This window comes from Hoplias malabaricus, chromosome 2, assembly GCF_029633855.1.
Source record: "Hoplias malabaricus isolate fHopMal1 chromosome 2, fHopMal1.hap1, whole genome shotgun sequence".
Lineage (NCBI taxonomy): Eukaryota > Metazoa > Chordata > Actinopteri > Characiformes > Erythrinidae > Hoplias > Hoplias malabaricus.
The window spans coordinates 30,801,246-30,823,095 of record NC_089801.1 but is presented as its reverse complement, the minus strand read 5'-3'; the positions used below and the strand labels follow the sequence as shown (position 1 = coordinate 30,823,095).

The window sequence follows — 21,850 nt, the reverse complement described above, 5'->3', positions numbered from 1 at the left end:
GGAAATGTGTCAGAGTCCACCCTTCATTAATTCATGCCCTTCATAATTAAAAGACAGAAAGAAAGTGGGAGTCTTAACAACCATGCGACACTTGGTAGACAACCAAAATAACCCCCTTTGATAAACAGCACTAAAAGCTTTCATCTCTAAAACACAGGAGGAATTCTCGTTTCATAGCTGTGACCTCCTTTATTTTTTAATTTTAGTGACAAGTCACCTCAACACAAGAGTCTGAAAGGACGAAGATATGAGCCAGTACTGTGACAAAGAAATAAAAACAAAATGATAGTTTGCAAATCAAACATGGAAACTGCTAGTGTCTGGCCTCCCCGGAGTCCATACCTTAACAGATCACTGAGTGCGTCTGTTTGGGATTATTAGGCTTGTAAGGGGAAAAAAAATGTATGTATCCTATAATAGATCTGGATGTTAATGTGAATATCTGGCAACCAAGCATAAATAATCCAAACCCTAAACATAATGCTGAACTAAATATTACTGTAAACATAAATGGAAGTTCCAAAACATTGGAAATTACAATGTTTTTGTTGCGATCGCTAACAGTTTCCACACAGTTTCTGTAGCACTTTTTCAGGTACATGAGAGTTAGTGTGGATTTACTGAAACAGAGCCAGCAATGGATGGGAGCATGCTTAGTGATCATAAAATAACATATTTACTTATTGGAGATTTTGCTGGAAGTCATTGATATTTAGTAACTAATAATTTTTTCTCTGAAATATGTGTTTATTTTTTCTGAATTAAAAAAAAAAGATGGTTAGAAAAAGTCGTCTAGACTTGCTTTTGTCTGGTTTTGCAACAAAATAGCATTTTTTTTATGTCCTGAGAATGCTCAAAACCCAACACGCACACACATTATATTTGGGTCAGAACTCAAACTGTGTGTCTGTGTGTGTGTGTGTGTGTGTGTGTGTGTGTGTGTGTGTGTGTGTGTGTGTGTGTGTGTCTGCATGAGGGGGTGGTAAACAAAACACTATCAGGAAGAAGACAAACACAAAAAGCAGCAGAGGTCTGGTGGCAGAGTATTCGGGTCAGGTCTTTCCCACACACACACACACACTCACACACACACACACACACACACACACACACACACACACACACACACACACACTTTCAAAGGATAGTTCACCCATCTGGTTTTCATTGTGGTTTTCCTTCAACAACATTTGAGGAAGCCATGTGAGGGACAGATGCCACGCAAGGCCTTTGAATCTTTCAGGGGGATTAAGAACACGCTTGGCAACCCGTACACCACATGCATTGACCTGAGGTTGTTTGATCTGTCAGTGCTGTGGAAACCCATATACTTCTTGACATTCTGAGGACCTCTATATGGGTCAACAGTTGATTTCCTCTCTCTTAGACATGATTTTGTGAAAGAGGGGGTCCCTGGTCAAATGACATGATGGTGCCATATTTAGTGCCTAGTAAACAGAGTGGAGATGATGTGGAAATGGGAGTTTTTTTTTTTTGAGCAGTGAATGTAAAAACATCTCAGAAAATATTAATATGTGTATTATATCCCCTCTCAGGCCTGAAATCCTTTCTAGGACCCCCAAACATGCTTAACATGGTGGTAAAAGTGCATGGTAGAGCCAATAATAGCCCTAGCCTAGTGCTACACATTTATAGCTCCAGCTCACCAAGGCACAGAGACCTGCTCTGAGAAAGTTTAGTGAGCTCCTCATTTTGTTCCTCCTTTATTGCCAGAGAGGCTGCAGATAATGGGATCCCAGCTCTGACTGCAGACAGTGGGTAGAAGCCAAGGGCCACCAGTGAACTTTGGCTGGGGCTAAACACATTCTTAATCCTGCGGTCTTGTTGTAGACAATAAAACTATAGAGGTGAGGAACTCTGACCCATATGTCCATGTCATTTTTGTAAACAGATCCCTGCTACATCCAACATCAGCCCCAAAATAGCATCATATTCTTTAGCGCACTTCACAAAAAAAACATAAAGTAAAACTACTACACCCAGACTGTGCACTAGTTGACAGGGAGTGCAGTATATAGCTGAATATAAATGGATTTATAATCTGACATAAAGCCTACCATTTGGGTGCAGACATCATTATTATTATGACTGATACTGACTAGAAAGTCACTCACATTTACAAACAAAGACCAGTTTGATCGGCTCTAAATCAGAACAGCTAAAAATATTATTTTCACAAATCTGTTCCACTCTCGGAGTTGCAGGATCAGTGTTCTGCTTTTGCCCTGTCATGTGTTCCTGATTTGTATTGTTCCTGTCTCCTCCCTTGTCACTGCCCTAGTCTTAGTCCCACCTTGTCCTTAATGTTCACACCTGTGTCTCTTTTGGAATTTGTAAATGGTTATTCTTCTCAGGTGTTCCTTGTGTATATATATACTCCTTGGTTTCAGTGCTCCCTTGTCTGGTCTTGTGTGTGTAGATGTGTTTTTCTGTCACCACCACTTCACCAAGGATTCCTCCAACAACATCTTCATATTTGGAGGATTTTGAAGACTGTGAAAGTGTCGTAAAATAATTTTTAGTTCTTTAAGTGTCCAATTAATATTTTTCCCATATTTTCCCATTGTACGTTTATGCTACAAGCCAAAATCTGTATACCTAAGGCTTTGAAACTCTCCGAGATGAGGCCTGGACCTGGCTGTGAAACTTGGAATTTGTCCCCTCCTTCCAGCTCAGCACAAACAAGGATGAAGCCCCTGTTTCAGATGGAGTTTGGACATCTTCTGAGATAGATGATTATTGAATTTCTTGGCAACCGAACATGTCCGTGACTGGTGGATGGGAGTGATTTGTTGCTGCTATTACCTGCTCTCCTGCTTATTCCCTTCAGCTTCGGACATAAAACAAACAATATCAGCTTCCTGAGTGGGTCAGCCGTAAATATTGAGTCTGGGCAGATGGAATGAAGTTCACACACACACACACACACACACACACACAGGAATCGGTTTAGTCTGTGTATCCACTTCATGACAAACAAATATTACTCTTCTTACTGCAGCGTCTTCTACAGTATTGACTTCACACACACACACACACACACACACACACACACACACACACACACACACACAAAAGTGTTGGTTTCCATGCATTGAGAGGACATTGCGTGGATTACATTCATGCCATTGTGGGGACTTGCTTTTTGGGTGTGCAATATATTGGAATATATATATATATATATATATATATATATATATATATATATATATATATATATATATATATATATATATATATAACTGACTATAACCAGTGAAACACACACACACACACACGCAGATACATGAATGTCAGACTGTGTCCTTGCAGAAGTGAACAGAAGTCCACTGCGTATCATTTCTTTTCATTCTGTTCTACCTCTCCTCTCTAGCCGAGCTGTACACACAAGCTGTCTGACCGAAAGTATCTGGACACCCGCTCTGTCCATGTCCTTTCTGAAAGCAAGGTTATTAATAAGCACCTTTCTGGGAATGCTTTACACGTGATGTTGGAACATTGCTGTGAAGGTTTGATCGTATTCAGTAACATAAACTTTAATGATGGCAGTGTCTGTCAAGTGCTGGGGGTCTTTTTATCTCTTCATAGGAAAAACATGCCATGGTTTAAAGGGTCAAAATTGGGATTTTTAAAGTGTACCACAGCACTGGTTGTAGAACAGTGGATCAGTGTTCTCTGGAGTGACAGATCACTATCAAATACCATCAAAAAGCAGTGTTACTGACAGAGAGAGAGAGAGAGAGAGAGAGAGAGAGAGAGAGAGAGAGAGAGAGAGAGAGAGAAAGACTTTAACTCTGAATTGAGTGTATTTTTTCTGTCGTACGCTTGTGGCTGTCTTCTTCAAATCAGACAGGGCTTTCTCTCTTCTTCCCTTTTGTCTTTTCCTTGTGGAGTCTTGCCGCCGCCTCATTCTCATGATCATAGGCCACTGTTCTTCTGTCCGTCTGCTCTCCCCAACCTCTCTCTCCCCCACCCCTGTCTCGACCAATCCGCCCCCTTCCTTCCTTCATACATTAGTAATTAGTCTGAAACTTTTGGAATAAAGGCTTTTTCTTCCCCTCCTTTCAAGAGTAGCGCAGAATTCAGGAAATTGGTTGTAGTTGGTTGCAGAACCTCAGCTTTCCGAACCTGGAATTTTAATAATGACTAAAAGATAAGAGAAATTGGAACCCTTAACAACCACGCAAGACCTGGTGGACCTCCAAACATGTCCTCATCAGGTACACAGTGAAAGAGAGGAGATCAAGCCTCACTATTGCTTCAGATCTGAAGGCATCCACAGCTGTTTGTGTGCATACTTTTACAATTAGGACACTATGGGTCTGAAAGGATATGGAGCTGATTACAGAAGAAAAATGACTGAATGAATGTATGATTTATTGCTTTAGTACATTACTGCTGATGCTCTGTTGTAGCTCTAGAGTCTAGAACAAACTTTGCTACTTCTGTTTTGTCCGAACAATGTGTTAGTATCACTTTGCCCTATTCATCATGGCCAAGACCCCCAGTGGACCACGAGACAGCAGCTATAGTTTAGGTGGTAGAACAGAATACATGGAGAAAACAATGGAAACAACATACAACGCACACTAAGGTTATACTTCAGCATTGGCAAATCAAGACCTGGTTTAATCCCAGTGAGACTACTATCCATAAATAAAAGCACTGACCGACAAAATGGGGGTCTCTGGAGCAGCCACACATGAGCTTTTGTTCATCAAGGTATGCTGCATCTCCTCACAAATCCACATTAACTCCATTCAATCCAAGACATTCAAACAACCTTCTCTCGTTTGCACCCCCTAGTGCATAAGCTCATACTTTCAGTATAATAACACAAACAGGAAATGGACCAGACCCCATCAACAAGTTCTGGATCTGTCTCAGTCCCGCTGTCATTGTCCTATGGCCTCCCACTTGGACGTGGGAACCGGAGCCGACTATGTTTTATTTACACTTCTTACATGGCTAACAATAACAATCTGTGACGGGCGGCAAAATAAAGCGAGACGTCTGACACACTCACAGCAGGGCTCATGAAAAGATGAAGAGGTGCAGATGTTCCGTGAAACCTTCTCAGACGTCTAAGGAGAAGGTTGGACATACACTCTTAAAAAAAACATGGTTCTTCAAAGGCTCTTGAATTAAAGCAACCGTCCACACATTCTCATACTTTTCTTCTGACCATGGTCTAGAAGACTATGACCAATAGAGTGAAAAGTGAGTGGACACCGTGTTTAAAAAATCTAGCAGCACTGCTGTGTCTGATCCACTTGTACCAACACAACACACATCACCATTCCTGTGAGAGTCCTGACTATTGAAGTACAGGTTGAAAATGGGCCAACAAATTATGCAGAGCAACAAAATGAACTACAAAATGTCCCTGTGTGGTCAGTGGAGCTATGACACTACACATAGCTCTATACCCTCCTGCTTTCCTCAGTGGTTTAATTTCTGGACTCTAGTTAATCTGACAGTAGAACACTGTAGCTGCTCCCAGGTATTTAAGGAAGCCCTTGCTCGGCTCATTTGTACTGAACATTGCTGCTCATTTGTGTGTGGACTCTGGGCCCTGGGGACTTAAATTGGTAGAAGGCTGCTGTCGGCTGAAGACGTAACTGTTCAAGAGCTTATTGGAACAATGGATTGTAGGACATTAAATAAGTATGCCTTTAGATTTTGTGCCTCAGTGATTGAGATGGGATGTTTTGGAGCAGTTGTCCATGAATCTAAGGTTAATGCCCTTAGATTAAGTGTAGGCTAAAGTATAAAACCTCAAAGCACTGGCATGTGAAACCTTTCAGCTCTGTTCTCTGAAGAGAACACAATCTACACAATGGTTTTGTAAACAACTATGGTCCTTTAAAAAACATTTCATGTCTAAATGGATCTTGGCATATTAGTTCTCATTTAGATAGAAGTAAAGAGTCTTGACCCATTTATCCAGGTCACATTTGTAAACAGAGCCCTGTTCAGTTCAACTGTGTCAGTCAATATATGTCTGGGCTCTGTCTCAAATAATGGCATACTCCCTACATAGTTCACTTAAGAGATAATAACTCTTAAGATTCATAGGGTAATAGCATAAATGCACAGGTTTGACAGGTGTGAAGCTTGTAGCTGAATATAAATTGATTTACAGTAAGGTATTTCATGTGTTACATGAGTCCAGACCCCATTATTTTATGACCATCACTCTGCATTGCATAGGGTGGAGGGAGACATGTAAGAGTCAGCCTTAGTTTGCCTGTGGAAATATCAGTCATCCTTTGACACAAGTTTTTCAACTTTATTCAACTTTAAAAGAAAACAGAGACAGATTTTGGCTATAAAACATTACCCATTGTTCCAAGACCTTTCCAGTAGAGTCGAAACTGTTACTCAAAAACAAAAATGAAAACAACCTCTCACTGAAGAACTGTTTTGTTGGCAGGTAAGGCCTTTGAGATCTCCTATGTCCACTTGAAGTTCTACACCAGCCGTCCAGAAAGCTTCGCCATCTACAAGCGTACGGACGAGACATCACCATGGCAACCGTACCAGTTCTACAGCGCCTCCTGTCGAAAAACCTACAGGAAGGATTTGAAGGGCTTTATCCGACCCGGAGAGGAGGAGAGGACTGCGCTCTGTACGGATGAGTTTAGTGACATCTCTCCGCTAACAGGAGGCAACGTAGCATTCTCCACTCTGGAGGGAAGACCTAGCGCCTACAACTTTGACCAGAGCGTGGCTCTACAGGTTAGTGTACAGTCTATTGTCAATTAGAAGCTGATTTGAAGAAGAAGAAGATTTGCCAGGAATATATTTAATACAAATTGTGTCAGTTATATTCAGAACATACTGTAGATATCACGGGAATGTCCATTTAGTCAAATATGTACAAATTCACCTTGAGAGCCACATGCCCCTTGTATTCCATCTCAATTAGAGCGTGAAGTGTGGGTTTATAGAGCGCCGATGGTGTGGTTGGTTATATGTTCATTGCACCTTTCACCCTCTCCATCATTTGCTCTGGATATAACGTTTTACAAACATTTTCTGAAAGCTCTTGGTTCTTTTTGTAGGTAGGCATTGATTCACCAGTAAGAGCAGTTTTAGGCAGATGCACATGTCTAAACACATGTGTTGGTGTGTCTTGGAAACAGATGTTTAAAACTTCTGATATTCTTGAAATACATGTTGCAGTTCCACCATAAATGTTCAAAGTAATTGAACCTTTATACACAATATGTCCAAACATTTGTAGACAACAGCACATTCAACACTTCTTTTGATATCAAGGTACTCAACGCTGATAAAACAGATGTCAAATCACCACTTTTTCATGTTTCACATTTCTGTGTTGACATTGATGGTACAGCTGTCAAACCACTCCAGGTTGTAAAGAACTTAGGCTGTCTTGTTGATTCCATACTCACCTTTGAGTCTCATATCAAGTCTCTCACTAAAACTGCATTCTTCCATCTGTGTAACATTGCACGACTACGCCACATACTTAATGATACTGACTCAAAATGTTGATCAATGCCTTTTTTTCAAATACTGTAACTCCCTTTTCTATGGCCTTCCTGTTAAATTACTTAACCATCTCCAATGCATCTAAAACTCTGCAGCTAGAGTTATTTCATCTACCAAGCAAACTTCACATATTACACCTGTCCTCCAGCAATTGCACTGGCTCCCTGTCATTTCTTGGATATAATATAAAATTCTTCTTTTTACCTTTAAAGCTTTGCACCTGCTTATCTTTCTGATCTGATTCTGTCTTACCGCTCCTCTTGCACACTTAGATCTACCAACACTGGACTTCTTACTGTCCCTTACACCAGACACTCAAGCATGGGTGGCAGATCCTTTAGTGCAGCTGCTCCCTGTCTTTGGAACACTTTGGCTCAATCTCTCCTTTCTCGTTTCTGCTCATCATGGTCTTCCTTTAAATCTCAGCTTAAAACGTTCCTCTTCTCAAAAAAAAAAAAATGTACACAATCTGTAAAGCATCCTTAGGTTTGTGAAAGGTTCTATATAAATTGCACTTATTATTATTTATTATTATTAAGGGTCTTATCTTATTTTGCTTACATTTGCTAACAAGCTTTGACTGCATTCAGTCAGAGCACTAGTGAGGACAAAAAGATGGATGATGAATGATTATCTCTAGATCACAAGCATCAGATATGAGAGACGGTGTTCTTTCAGTCCACAGAACACAGTTCCACAGCTCCATATCCACAGCTCCATGGGTAGGTGGATGGCTGTCTGAAACTCACCACAGGTGTAAGTGTAAGAAAGACTGGGTGAGAGTGTGATGCCCAAAATAATTCTCTTGTTATTTCCTGGTAACCAAACAAATGAGAATTAGTCACACAATGTGTCAATGCATTAGAAATTGAATAGGAATGTTATTCACTATATATGATAATTACTACATAATAACATTTCTTAATTAAAGCAAATTACATAAAATGACAGTGATAACTCTAGAGATCTAAAGGTGAGGAAACCATTTAAACCATGAGCTCAACTGTAAGAAGCTGTTTATACATGTCTATTAAACTTATAAACCTGTAATTAAGGTTTATTAACTCCTACTCAAACAAAGAGTATTCAAGTAAAGTGCTGCCAGTGCGTTTCAATAATTGTTATCAGGTGTGTGTGTGTGTGTGTGTGTGTGTGTGTGTGTATGTGTGTGTGAAGTTTCTACTGCTAGTGTGGCCCAATGAGGTATTTGTGTCTAACGGACTGGATTCTGAGAGGAAACACTGATTAAAAACTCAAGCAGCAATGCTGTGTCAAATCCACGTTTACCAGTTTAACACACTAAAACACAACCAATATGTCAGTGTCACTGCAGCAATGAGAATATGCACCTTCTTAAATCCTGCCTCCCTGGTGGTCCTGTGGGCTTCCTGAGTATTGAAGAACAAAGTGAAAGGGGATAAAAATATGCAGATTGACTAAACACTTTCAAAGTGCATCTACATAATCAGTGGGTCAGTGAGGCTGGTCAATTGGTCAGTGAGTGTGGAAACCAGGGGGTGTCTTCAATGGTATAGCTGAGCAGTATAAAATACTACACCTAATATTTTCTTTATAATACTGCTTTTTCTGTGGGAATGTCATCAGTAACAGCTTTATGATCTCTGTCCAGTTGCTCTGACCTTCAAAGTAGCCTCTGACCACAGGGCAGAAATGTGTCCTGTCCAATACGATTCTAAATTCAGCACACTTCAGGCAAACAACAACCTTCTTTCTTAGAGTCCTTAAACACACACACACACACACACACACAGGAAGAAAGTCAGGAAGATAGACTCAAAACTATCATCTGAAGCAAAGGAAATATCACTAGAAAGATAACACCAAGGGCACATTGACAGTGACCAACTCTTAAGGAAATTACCATTCACATTTTAATCTTATTATAAGGTAAGATAACCTCATGCGACACATTCATCAAAACACACACACACACACATACACAGACATGCACACACACACACACACACACACAGAGACACGCACACACACACACACACACACACACACATACACAGACACGCACACACACACACACACAGACAGACACGCACACACACACACACACACACACACACACACACACACACACACACACGCATACATTATATTGGTTGTCATCTTGTCTTTATTATTGGACAATGGACATTGCCCAGGCTGCCGCTGGCTGGATATTTTGGGTTGGTGGGCCATTCTCAGTCCATCAGTGATGCTGAGGTATTTAAAAACTCTAGAAACACTGCTGTGTCTGATCAACTTCTAACAGCACAACACACAAACATGTCATCACCACATTAGTGTCACTGCAGCACTGAAAATGATCCTCCACTCAGATCTGGTGGTGCTGTTGGGGGGATGCTTGCAAAACAACTTTAATTGACCAAGGTGCTGAACATCTGGTTCCTTTCAAGGTTTCTTCCTCGTGTGCTGAGGGAGTTTTTCCTTGCCACTGTTGCCCCTGGCTTGCTCATAGGAAGCTTGGACCTGGACCTCTGTTAAGCTTCTTTGTGATGACTTTTTGTTGTGAAAAGCACTATATAAATACAATTTTGATTGATTGATTAATTGAACTTTAATAAAAGCATTCACAAGGCGACACAATGGGTAGAAATTATTAAACAAAATCTTAAAAAATGTAAATTACATAGAAGAGAGTAAGAAGAACAAATACTAATAAGAAAATGAATACAGAAGATATAAAACACAAACCTGAAAAAGAGTGTGCTTTCCACAAGTCCTCACTATTCAAATGTGAGCTTGAAAAAGTGTGTTTTCAGACTTGATTTAAAAAAAAACAGCTGAAGGTATCTCACGAATAGAGGGAGATATTCCATATTCTCTGAGCATAAACCACAAATGCACAATCACTTCTAAAGCCCTAGGAACAGTTAACACATTCTGTGTGGAAGATCTCAGAGCACTCTGTGGTAGCAGTATAGAACATACAACTAAAATATAATGGTGCTTGACCATGAAGTGCTATAAAAACAAATAAACGTGACCCGAACTCCGCAGTTTGCAGGGTAAAAAGCATAACTTATATAATCAGTTTTATAATTCTTGAATGCCTGAATGGGTGTGTGAGCTCCATATACCATTAGAAATTGCAGATCCTGCCGTTTCTAAAAATAGCACTCTCATCACGGTGCTGTGAAGCCTCTAGGAGTAATCCAGTGTGAAATATTGCAAATAATATTGCATTAGATCACCAAATATAAACTAAAAAGCTTAAATAATTATTCATTGTGGGTATTCTAAATAAACAAGTATTATTTCATCATATCACCGCGACCCTGAACTGGAGAACCGGAAAAGTAGATGATGCTGATGATGAGGAGGAGGAGGAGGAGGAGGATTTCATCATATTTTTAAAAGATAATAATAATAATAATAATAATAATAATAATAATAATAATAATAATAATTGTTGTTATTATAAGAGGCTGAGAAAACTGCCAATGTGTCAAACCATTGTTTATTTGTTGGGATATTGTCCATATTTGCCCTGAACTAAATTCCTGAAAGTCTGGACCTGCTGTGACTGTCAGAACATTATCAGTCATACATCCCAGAGCTTAGAATATCAAGAAAAATAAGTCCGTCTGATGCTACAAATTTCACAGTAACATGTCATGTAATAAATTAGCATCAAAAATGCTTATGTTTTCAACCAACAGACACCTCACACTAACAATCTGTGCAAAGATATTTGAGGTGGGAATATGATTTCAAGGCTGTACATTGAGAAATATACACACAAAAAAAAAGCAGGTGTTTGGTAAAATTTTGGCGAAACATGACCAATTTATAGAAAAATGAAATTATCGGTCAGCATGAAAACCTCAAGTGATTACATATTTGAGCAGCCAAGGGGCTTTAGAAAATAAAACAACATATTGAATATGGCTATGTCACATAATTACTGTTTAAATGCAGCTGAAAGAGGCATTTAAAAAAAAAAAAATGGAATAGCAGAATAGCTATATAGATAAGGTCCATCGGGTTAAATTGAATCCTGAACTGGACATGAAGCCAATGTAGAGAGGCCAGGACTATAGTAATATGGTCTCAGTTTTTGTTACTGTTCAGTAATCTTACTGCTGTATTTTGGACTACCTGTAAGCGCTGTAATAAAGATTAAGCTGTAATAAAGCTGATTAATCCCAATATACAAAGAGTAACAGTAGTCAAATCTTGAAGAAATAAATGCATGAGTATGTTTTTCCATGTCAGAATAACAAAGAAAAATGCTTAATTATAACAACGTTTCTGAGTTGGAAGAAGCCATTCCTTACCACATTGATAATGGGTTTGTTTATCAAATCTGAGGTCAAAAATAACACCAAGGTTCCTCACAAATGTTTTGACACACGAAGATAAGTAACCAATGTTGTTAGAGACTAATGTAATGAGGACCACCAAAGATGAGCTTCATTCAGCTTGTAACAATGACCTACATGTATGTGGATGGACATTGGCCATTTGTGGACACAAGCTTGTCCCACATTTCTTCTTAAGTTAAGGAGTTCAAGTAATTTGTCCACACTTGGCAACTGCAATCAGTCCCAAGAACACTGGGGATGTCAGTTACTGATGTTGGATTAATTCAGATATACTAGAGAGCCCATTGCTGGTGGCTTTAAAACCTCCTGCTCAGTCTTTTGGCATTGGGCATGGTGCTTGTGGCTCATGTGCAGAGAGCATCCCAGTAAACATTTAGCCGTTGATTCAACGTTGAAATAACGTAATGACTGCCGTCTAATCAATGTTCTCTTAAGGCTGAAAATGAAAGTTGAAAAGACGTCCAAACACAGACATTGAAAAGACGACTATTAGACGTATTTTGGACATCCATTGACGTTATTAATTGGTCCCGAAATAAATTACTTGTATAAAACGCGTTTTGGACGTCCACTGACGTTATCGATTGGTCACCACTTAACTAACTTATTAAGATGGATTTTGGACGTCCATTGACATTTAAAATATGTCCTTGACGGACAGACTACTTTTAGACCTATTTTGAACGTCCAGGGACATTCCTTGTTTACTGGGATCCTATTTCTTTCAATTCTTTGCTTTTGGAGTGATAAATAGAATAAATGTTGTACACCCCCATTAAGTTTTGGACACAGTGCATCTTGTTGTTAGTATACTATGTAAAACCCTCTCTATCTCTTTCTCACACACACACACACACACACATAAGCACAGAAAATACACGCACATGGGTCTGAAACAAGTGCCATTATTCAGAAACAGCATGTTGTTGTTATCACTGAGATATGTTGGGGTGATTGTGTGCAGAAGAGGCTATTCCTTTATCTTAGAATGAAGCTGGTTTCTGCCATGCTTAAGAGATTAGAAAGATAGGCTTGTCTTTTCTCATTGAGTTTGAGAGCAGGGGCATAATGTATGATACATGTGCAAACACAGGCAGCTGTGTGCAAAAGTCTCATATGTCTATTTTCTCAGTGAAAATAAGTTACAAAGCCATCCATCCATCTTCTGTAATCGCTTCATCCTGACCAGGGTTGCAGTGGGTCCAGGGACTACCTGGAATCAAGGTGTAAGGCAGGAATACAATTTGGACAGGGTTCTAGTCCATCACAGGGCATCACACACTCACCCAGTCTCTCTCTCTCTCACACACACACACACATAGACACACACACTCGAACCTGTGGACTATTTCACACACTCACCAAGTCACTCACACATCAGATGAGGGCAGTTTTTGGATGTCGTGGAAGCTGGAGCACCTGGAGAAAACCCACACAGACACAGAGAAAACACACCAAATTCCTCACAGACACTGACCCTTAGGTAAGGATCGAATCCAGGACCCCGAGACCTTCAGGCTGCCCAGGATTTGAATAAATTGCTTATAAAATTATAAAATGTGATATAAATTGTAGGTATGGCACAATTAAATTTTATTTTAAACCCAAGCAGTGTTCATTTTGGCAGCTGATTTTGATATAGATTGAGTCTTAGTCTTCTGACTAAAAGTAAAAAAAAAATTATGGAATATGGTAATTCGGTCATATATATTACGAATTTCCATCCATCCATTATCTGTAACCGCTTATCCAGTTCAGGGTCGCGGTGGGTCCAGAGCCTACCTGGAATCATTGCGCGCAAGGCGGGAATACACCCTGGAGGGGGCGCCAGTCCTTCACAGGGCAACACAGAGACACACACACACATTCACTCAAACACTCACACCTACGGACACTTTTGAGTCGCCAATCCACCTACCAACGTGTGTTTTTGGACTGTGGGAGGAAACCGGAGCACCCGGAGGAAACCCACGCGGACACGGGGAGAACACACCAACTCCTCACAAACAGTCACCTGGAGTGGGAATCGAACCCACAACCTCCAGGTCCCTGGAGCTGTGAGACTGTGACACTTCCTGCTGCGCCACCGTGCCACCTGCAAGAAATTAACTTACTTTTAAATAGAAAATGTACAAAATATACAATTCGACCAAGTGTGCCCAAACTTTTGCATGTAACTTTTGACGCATTACCATGGAAGGAAGCAAGTCTCAGTGTGCAATCCTCTATTATAAACCCAGACGGGATTTTAAAGGCTTAGCCTTAAACGCCCAATTCCACAGAAAAGCCGCCTTCCGCACATCCTCACACTTATCTGTCTTTCCATCCTTCTATCTTCCTCTCTGCTATCAGTCTTTTTCTCCCTCATTTCTCCGCCTCTGTCCCTCATTTCCTCTATCACTCCTCACATCTCCCTCCATCGATGCATCTTTCTCCTCACCCCACACTCCTCCTCCTTTCATTCTCCTCCCTCTTGGTGTCTGTCATAGCTTAATGTTATCATGTGAGCCCCTCTTATCTCCGCTGTAATGTCAAAGAATTTGCTCGCTGGGTTTGTCATGTTTTTTTGCTGTTTTGCAAGTCAAGGGCACTCCGCTGGTGGCGCCTTTCACTGTGATGCTTGCTTTTTTTCTGTCTCTACGCACCAAAGAACTGATTGACAGTACACACAAGTCTACACGAGTCAACCAGGTTCTTCAGAAGGAGGCTTAAATCAGCACGCACTCCATAGTTGAAAGCTAATGTGAAGAAAAACATGGTCCTTTGGTAGCCATGTGAAAATAAAATGGATTGAAAAAGAAGGCAGCCATCCCAACAGGTGTCTGGCTCAAGGGCATCTCAGCTTGAGGGAGGAAACAGCACTCCTTCACTTCTCTTGGTCTCATTTATTGATTACCTTATAGTCCCAAGCCCACTTCTCTACCTTTTAAGTTGAAGAAACATTTACGTCGTCCAAGCAAATAAAATATCTTCTCTTTTCTCTGTAATCAGTTGAACTAAGACATAATTGGCTGTTAGTGTGCGGACGAAAAATAACCATGGTGATCTAATTATGTCCACGCTTAATATTGGAAAACTGTTGTGAGGTTTTGCTTACTTTCAGCCACAAGAATTTTAATGAGGGCAGACACTAATTAATAATATTATGACGCTTTTCCACTTCATGGTTCCTACACTAACCCACTCAACTCTACTGTGCTTTTTAGAAGAAACTTTTCGAACATGAAGAAATGCAGACATCCACTGCAACACAAACAAGCACTTTGTAAAATTTCCAAGCTACCGTATTGAACACATTAGTTTTTTATTGGACGCACAATGCCAGCTCATAAAATCTCACCATGGTGTTTTGAAGAGGTTCAAGCGCTCCTTGGATTTGTGGCTGATGAAATCATCCAGCAAAAGCTTGATGCTGCACCAAGCAACAAAATCACCCTACATTTATCTCTATTAACTGATGCGTGCCTAAGTCATGTTCAATACCAAAAACAACAACACACAAATACACAATGAGTAAATAATGCTTGATGTTACTGCTTCCATTGTTGTGGTTTCCAAAGCTCATGGTTCCCATTAGAGATGATGTTTTGCAACATCACCAGCTTAATTTCTGAGGAAAGCCATGGTAGTGGAAAACCAGCCAGGCACCAGGGACCAGAAAGTAAGTAGAGCTGAGTGGGGTTGATTTGCAATAACACAAGCACCTCTATGCTTCGCCACTTTTGATACCATGGTAAGAAAACCCTTGCTTTGCCATCCTGTCAAGTGTATTCCTGCTGTGGGAAAGTCCCTGACCATGGCCTACTTAGCTCCACCACTGCAATTAGATATTCTCTGTCTGGCAGGCCAGTTAACACTGCTAAAGTGTGAGTACCTTGCAACCTTGGTGAGAAAGTCCCTGACTTGCAGGAAACTTACCACTGCTACCATGGTGAGAAATTTCCCTGGATTGCAGCTTCGGTATCTTCTGCTATTATGGTGAGAATGCTCCAAGTTCGCCATCCAGTCAACTCTGCACCCATGATGAGAAAAGACCTGGACAGTTACTCCACTATGAGAAATCATCTGGTTTGCAAGACACTTAAAGATAGTTCTCTTGTTGCACCCTAGTGTCTGTGAACTGTCTTTTGAATAAAGTCAAGTCATAATGTATTTACTAAGTATTCTCCCTATTACAAGTCAGTGAAGCATTCAGATCCTACAGTGTTCCTTCAATAAACATGATCTATAAATGTTAAAACAGTTGCCCATAAATGGAGAACAGATGCTACTGAATAAAAACATGTTTTCAAGAGTAGATTCGGTACACAGTGCCATCACCAGTGCCGCTTTGAATACCCGCTGACATTAGAATGGCCTTTTGTCACACCTTAGCCGAGCTTCTTTTCTGGAGACTGATTGGCTCTGAGCTACAATAGACTTGCAGCAGAGACTGATTACTACAGCAGATTGTTCTGTCAGGAAGCCTTGGGCATGCTAACGGTAATAACAAAGGCAGAGATGATTATACTGCAACCTTGGCCTTAAAGGAATGCAGCTTTTTTTTTTTTTTAATCTAACGTTTGGCAGCTGCATCTGTAGCAAGCAGTCATTTAGTGTAAACAAAAATCTTGATGCACCTGTCCATTGACTTCTATTATTTTATACTATGTGGTCCAAATCCAACCTATTTATTTATTGATTTATTTCAAATGAAGTGTATTAATAGAATGCCTGTCCCCATTTGCTGCAGGAACAGTACCCTTCTCTTAAGTGCCTTCCAGGCTTTAGACTTGGTATTTTGGAACCTAGCGAGGTCAAGGACTGAGGCTGAATGATTAGGTTTGTATCACAAAAGCCAGTTTTACTCATCCCAGAGGTAGTGGATGATGCTCTATTGGTTCAGAAAACACCTTTGCCTCTTGCCAACATTTGCCATTGAGCAACATGGCTTTAGGGCTTAGGTGTAGCTGCGCTAGAGAATTTAATATGATGTGTTGCTTTTCTTTGTAGACGGTTCACAATGGGGCCGCCTTAATATAAATAGATTCTCTAATTATAAAGGGTGCCTTAAAAATTTGGACAGATGCAGTGCATTGTCTGTAGCAATTAACTGAAAACAGCAGGGATGAGAAAATATAAAAACAATATTCTGAAGACGTTGTAAGTGTGCCCTAAAAAAAAAAAAAAAAACAAGCTTCTCTTATTCAAATGAGACAGGCTTTCTTATTCAAATGAGACATAGATATTCTTTGCTAAGAAGTAGCAAGCACATGCAAAACAGATGGGCAAATTCACTTTCCCGTGCCGTACATTAATCATCAGCTCTTGGTAATATAAAATGTGAATGCCCAGGGCATCAGGCAAGCTTTTCTAAGATGGATAACTCCAAATCCCAAGAGACAGGGATCCCGTCTTGGCCTTGTTCATTGTAAAGCCGTCTGAATAAGAAACATCTATACCTTTTTTTATGTCTGCATGCTCCATTTGCAGCAGGGAGAGATGCCTTTGATGTGCTGGGGCAGAAATATCACGTAGTTGCTATGATCCATTAACATCTGCTGATGTCTTGCAGCATTGGGCTCTGCTCTGAACTCAAAAATGTAGGTAGAAGATGGACTCATGGATGTCTGCATTTTCTAATGGTCCTCGTTTGTTGTGTTTAAATGTGAGGCAAGGTTGGAAATGGGGTTGTAACACATTCAATCTCACTCCCACATATATACTCACTCATATTTAGCAATTGCTCTGTAAGGCAGAGCTATTCAATGAAGCTAATGTTAGAAGCTAGTCTTAGAAGATCCAAGTACTTCTTAGCACGTTAAGTATTGTTGAGGTTCTATAGAGCAGCCAGCATTAGGCTTTTCTTTTTTTTGTTTATTTCCAGTTCTCAGTAATGATCATTCACTGTCAGAATTTGACCAGAGTTGCCAAGCGTTTATTGTTTACAAACAATTATATACTGAGATGTGAGGAGTGAGTGGACACCTCACTAGGTATCGAAACACAAATCCTGCTGTTCCGTCATCCATTCTCATTACCCTGCCCCCACACACACTTACTTCTCTGTGTCCTCTGAGCAACAATATCTTTATTCTGTAATTACGCTGAGGTCTGTAATTACACAAAGGTCTTAATTAGGCTCTTAGCATAGCAGGAGGCAAGTGGAGTGTTTAGTTTGTTTCAGACTCATGTCCTGACCTCGCGCTTTAACACAGCACATGAAAAACACGTTTTTTTTTTTCCCCTTCTTTTGGCTTAAGGCTTAGGCCGATTTGTTGTTATTAGTTATTGTTCCCGGAGCAGTCAAGCCTATCCCATGAAATTCTGCCACCTGAGGCAAAATAGAATTTTTTTTTTTTTTTGTCCTCGCCATTGCAGATAAAATTGTGTTGACACTCTTTTGTTCCACCCTACCATGCACTCACATTTTATTTGATCAAAGCTACTACATAGTCCTTTTTTCAAAGCCAAGTCAATAATGTTGGAGCAAAAAGGAGAAACAAGTGTGTAGTTAAAATACATGCCACACACATATGACTATTAGCATTAGAAATCAATAAATACCAAAAAAAGTATGCATTATTACATGTTAATAATCTAATAATTTTCATTTATGCAAAAAATAATCATTCAGTTCAGGGTTTCAGTGTGTCTGGAACACATATGTAATCATTGGATGCAAGGCAGGAAAACGCCCTGTACAGGGCACCAGCCCCTCACAGAGCAGCACACACTCACCCACTCAAACCCGTGGATAGTCACTCAGACACTGACACCTATGGACACATTTGAACAGCCAATAAAAGAAACCCAAACAGACACTAAAAACACTTACAGACAGTGACCTGAGGGACACAGTTTAAACTCACACCACTAGGAGTGTGGAGCTGTGTGGCATGAACACACTCTGCAGAGCCACAATGGCACCTAGAACACATGTTGTCTTGTATTTAAAAAGACGTGTGCTATTATCTCTTCTTGTTTCAGTGATTCATGAGTGAGACAACTGTTAATCCTATGACATGAAAAGCCTTTAATGTCACAGTGTTAAAAACAAGGGTTAATCATTGAAGTAGATAGTGCTTTAGCCTGTTTAATAAGAAACTTGGCCATCTTCTTCTAAAGTGAATACTAAGAATACTAACATAATGTAAAACCTGATCAAATGGGGTATGGCAGCCTGCAAACAAAAGATAACTGCAAACAGCAGGCGTTCTCAAGTGTTTTTTCTATCTCTGAACGCATGCTGAGCAAGAACTCAGCAGTAGCCAGAACACAAGGTGGGCCAAGGATATGCCAGGGGCTGCAATCAGCTTCATATCCACAACGCTGTGTGTGTGTGGTTTTTATTTATTAATTTTTTTTCTGTGTACGGCCTGCAGCCAAGCCTAGCACAAAAGTTTGATACTTTACACATGACCTCATTTGGCTTTCATTTCTCTTGACCCTTTCACCATAGCACTTTGCTCCACCCTATAATCTTGGGATAGGAATACCTTGTCATGAATTGACATTGCAAACTCTATACCTACTAACTCACACCTCAGCCCAAAAAAGCTGTGGTAAACTATGTCTAAACCTGACCTTAATTTACAGAAGTGACTGTCATTTTTACAGAATTCTCCATTTCACTATTCATTACTCACTAGCAGCTAAACACAGTCCCTTGTTGTAGTATGAATGAAAAAATACAGAAATAAATACATTCATTCATTTATTCATTATCCAGTCTACCTGGAATCACTGGGCACAAGGCAGGAACACAGGGTCCTTCACAGGGAGACACACACTCACACATTCATACCTATGGACACTTTTGAGTCACTAATCCACCTACCAACGTGTGTTTTTGGACCATGGGCGGAAACCAGAGCCTCTGGAGGAAACCCACATGGACACGGGAGAATACACCAAACTCCCCACAGACACCCTTGTGTGCGGTACTTGAACCCACAACCTCCAGGTCCCTGACACCAGCCCTCTACTTGTTGTATTTCCTCAGGTACATAATAGCGAATTTGAGTGTATTTAGTGAGATAGCCACTGCAGTGTATAGGATCTCACTTAATGACCACAAATAAATAGTAATCATAATTATAAAAAAAACATAAACATGAGGCTCTTTTATTATTTAAGTTTTCATTTTGGGAGATTATTTGTAGAAGAGGTTAATGACCAATCCCCCAGAAAAATCACATCAAAATTTAGCTAGAATTAGATGCTACTGCATTCATTTCTACAGTTAACGAAATAAATACAGTACAAACTACAGTTTAGAAGTAATAATTTAACCAAACTTCAGATTGACGCTGGTCATTGGGATTTCAAGAACTCCAGTCCACTGTCTATGCAGCTTCAAAATCCCAAGCTAGCATTTCCTAAAAGCAGGGGCCTGGATTTTTCTCCTTGGCAAGGTGCCCATCGACACACTGATTATAGAGTGTCCGCGGATCGATAAGCCAGTCGTTTTACACACGGGCAGTGGCCAATCTTCTTTTCTGTTTGTGTTTGTGTGTCGCCACTTTCTCGCTGCTTTTATTTCACTTCTGCCGAGTCATTTTAACGAGTAAACGAGGGGTCTTGGGATCGAGCATCGACGCTTCCTTCCCGTCTGAATGGAGGCCAGATCAATAGAGTCAAACACTTTCATTAAAAAATGCACTCTTCTCCCTCCCTTTTCTCTTTCGTACAAAATTGCAGAGCAAAGAGGGGGCAACGAGACTAATTTGGTCAGGCGATTATAGGCTCTTTTTCCTTTTTTTTCTTTTTGGTTGTGAGCAGCCTACATTTTTATGGAGATAAAGCTGACCTTTCGCAGATGTAACGGAGATGAATAGTGCGGCATGTTCTCCATTAGCCTGCCATGTGCTCTTTTTTCACTCCAGACAAGGGAGAGTCCACTCAGGACGAAGATGTCTGAACACATTGTGGAGTTTAGGTATAATATATGTCCAAAAACGTGGAATGGCAAAACCGAATAAAAAGTAAGGCAGCAGAATATAATGGCTGCAACATTTAAGGTGGAATTGTGAAAAAATTGTAATAAGTAAAATAAGTAGTTAAGGCCACAGAATGTTACTGTGACACCATTTAAGGTTGAAAGGGATATTTGTATTAATAAACACCGGCAACAATATGCAATTGCTGGAAAAAATTAATGTGGAATAGCAAAAAAACCCAGTCAACCGAAGGTAACTGTTACACCATGTAAGACGGAATGTAGAAGCTAAGGCAACAGAATATAACTGATGCACCATTTAAAGGAATACAATGTAAGAATGGGCTCATTTGTCTCCTGAGCTCCCCCTACCTGCTGCTGAGTGTTATTCACGTTGATGATGTCGACCACATGATAAAACAAATATATCACTCACACACTGCATCATGTTATTACAACTATAAAGAGTAACGTTGGTGGTACTCTAGCCGTTATAACCACAGCAAGCCACAAAAAAGAACTTATCCGAATCAATGTCCAATGCTAAAAAGTGAGCTAATCCGGCTAAACTTAGCAGGTGCTACCACTGGCTCATTGCTCAATAACTCTCAAAAAACTGATTATAACACCTTCATAAAAAAATCGTATCACTATCTAACACCGCAACAAATACTTACTGCTCCAACTTGTGTCCTCATGTCTGTTTCAGCTCACTACTCTGTAAACTCCATCCAGTATTCAGTCAACTCTTGTACAACTACTCATTCTCTCTCTCTCTCTCTCTCTCTCTCTCTCTCTCTCTCTCTCTCTCGCTCTCTCTCTCTCTCTCTCTCTCTCTCTCTCTCTCTCTCTCTCTCCTCTCTCTCTCTCTGGATTACCTGTTCTTGTAGTTAGGTAACCACCCATGAGACTTGTGCCGTAAAGCGCTACTTTAGGCTCTATTCTCCCTACTACATCACCACAGAACATCACAATCATTTAGGAGCATTATTAGAAAAAAAATGCTACATAGTGTTCCTTTAAGGTG

At 40.2% G+C, this 21,850-nt stretch overlaps 1 protein-coding gene across 1 annotated transcript in view; it reads left to right on the top strand.

Moving 5' to 3' along the window:
• Positions 1–21,850, top strand: part of lamc3 (laminin, gamma 3) — a 128,732-nt gene that overhangs the window by 4,489 nt on the left and 102,393 nt on the right. Inside the window, exon 2 of the mRNA XM_066659020.1 lies at positions 6,458–6,762. Coding sequence (XP_066515117.1) covers positions 6,458–6,762 — 305 coding nt within the window. The remainder of the gene's footprint in view (positions 1–6,457; positions 6,763–21,850) is intronic.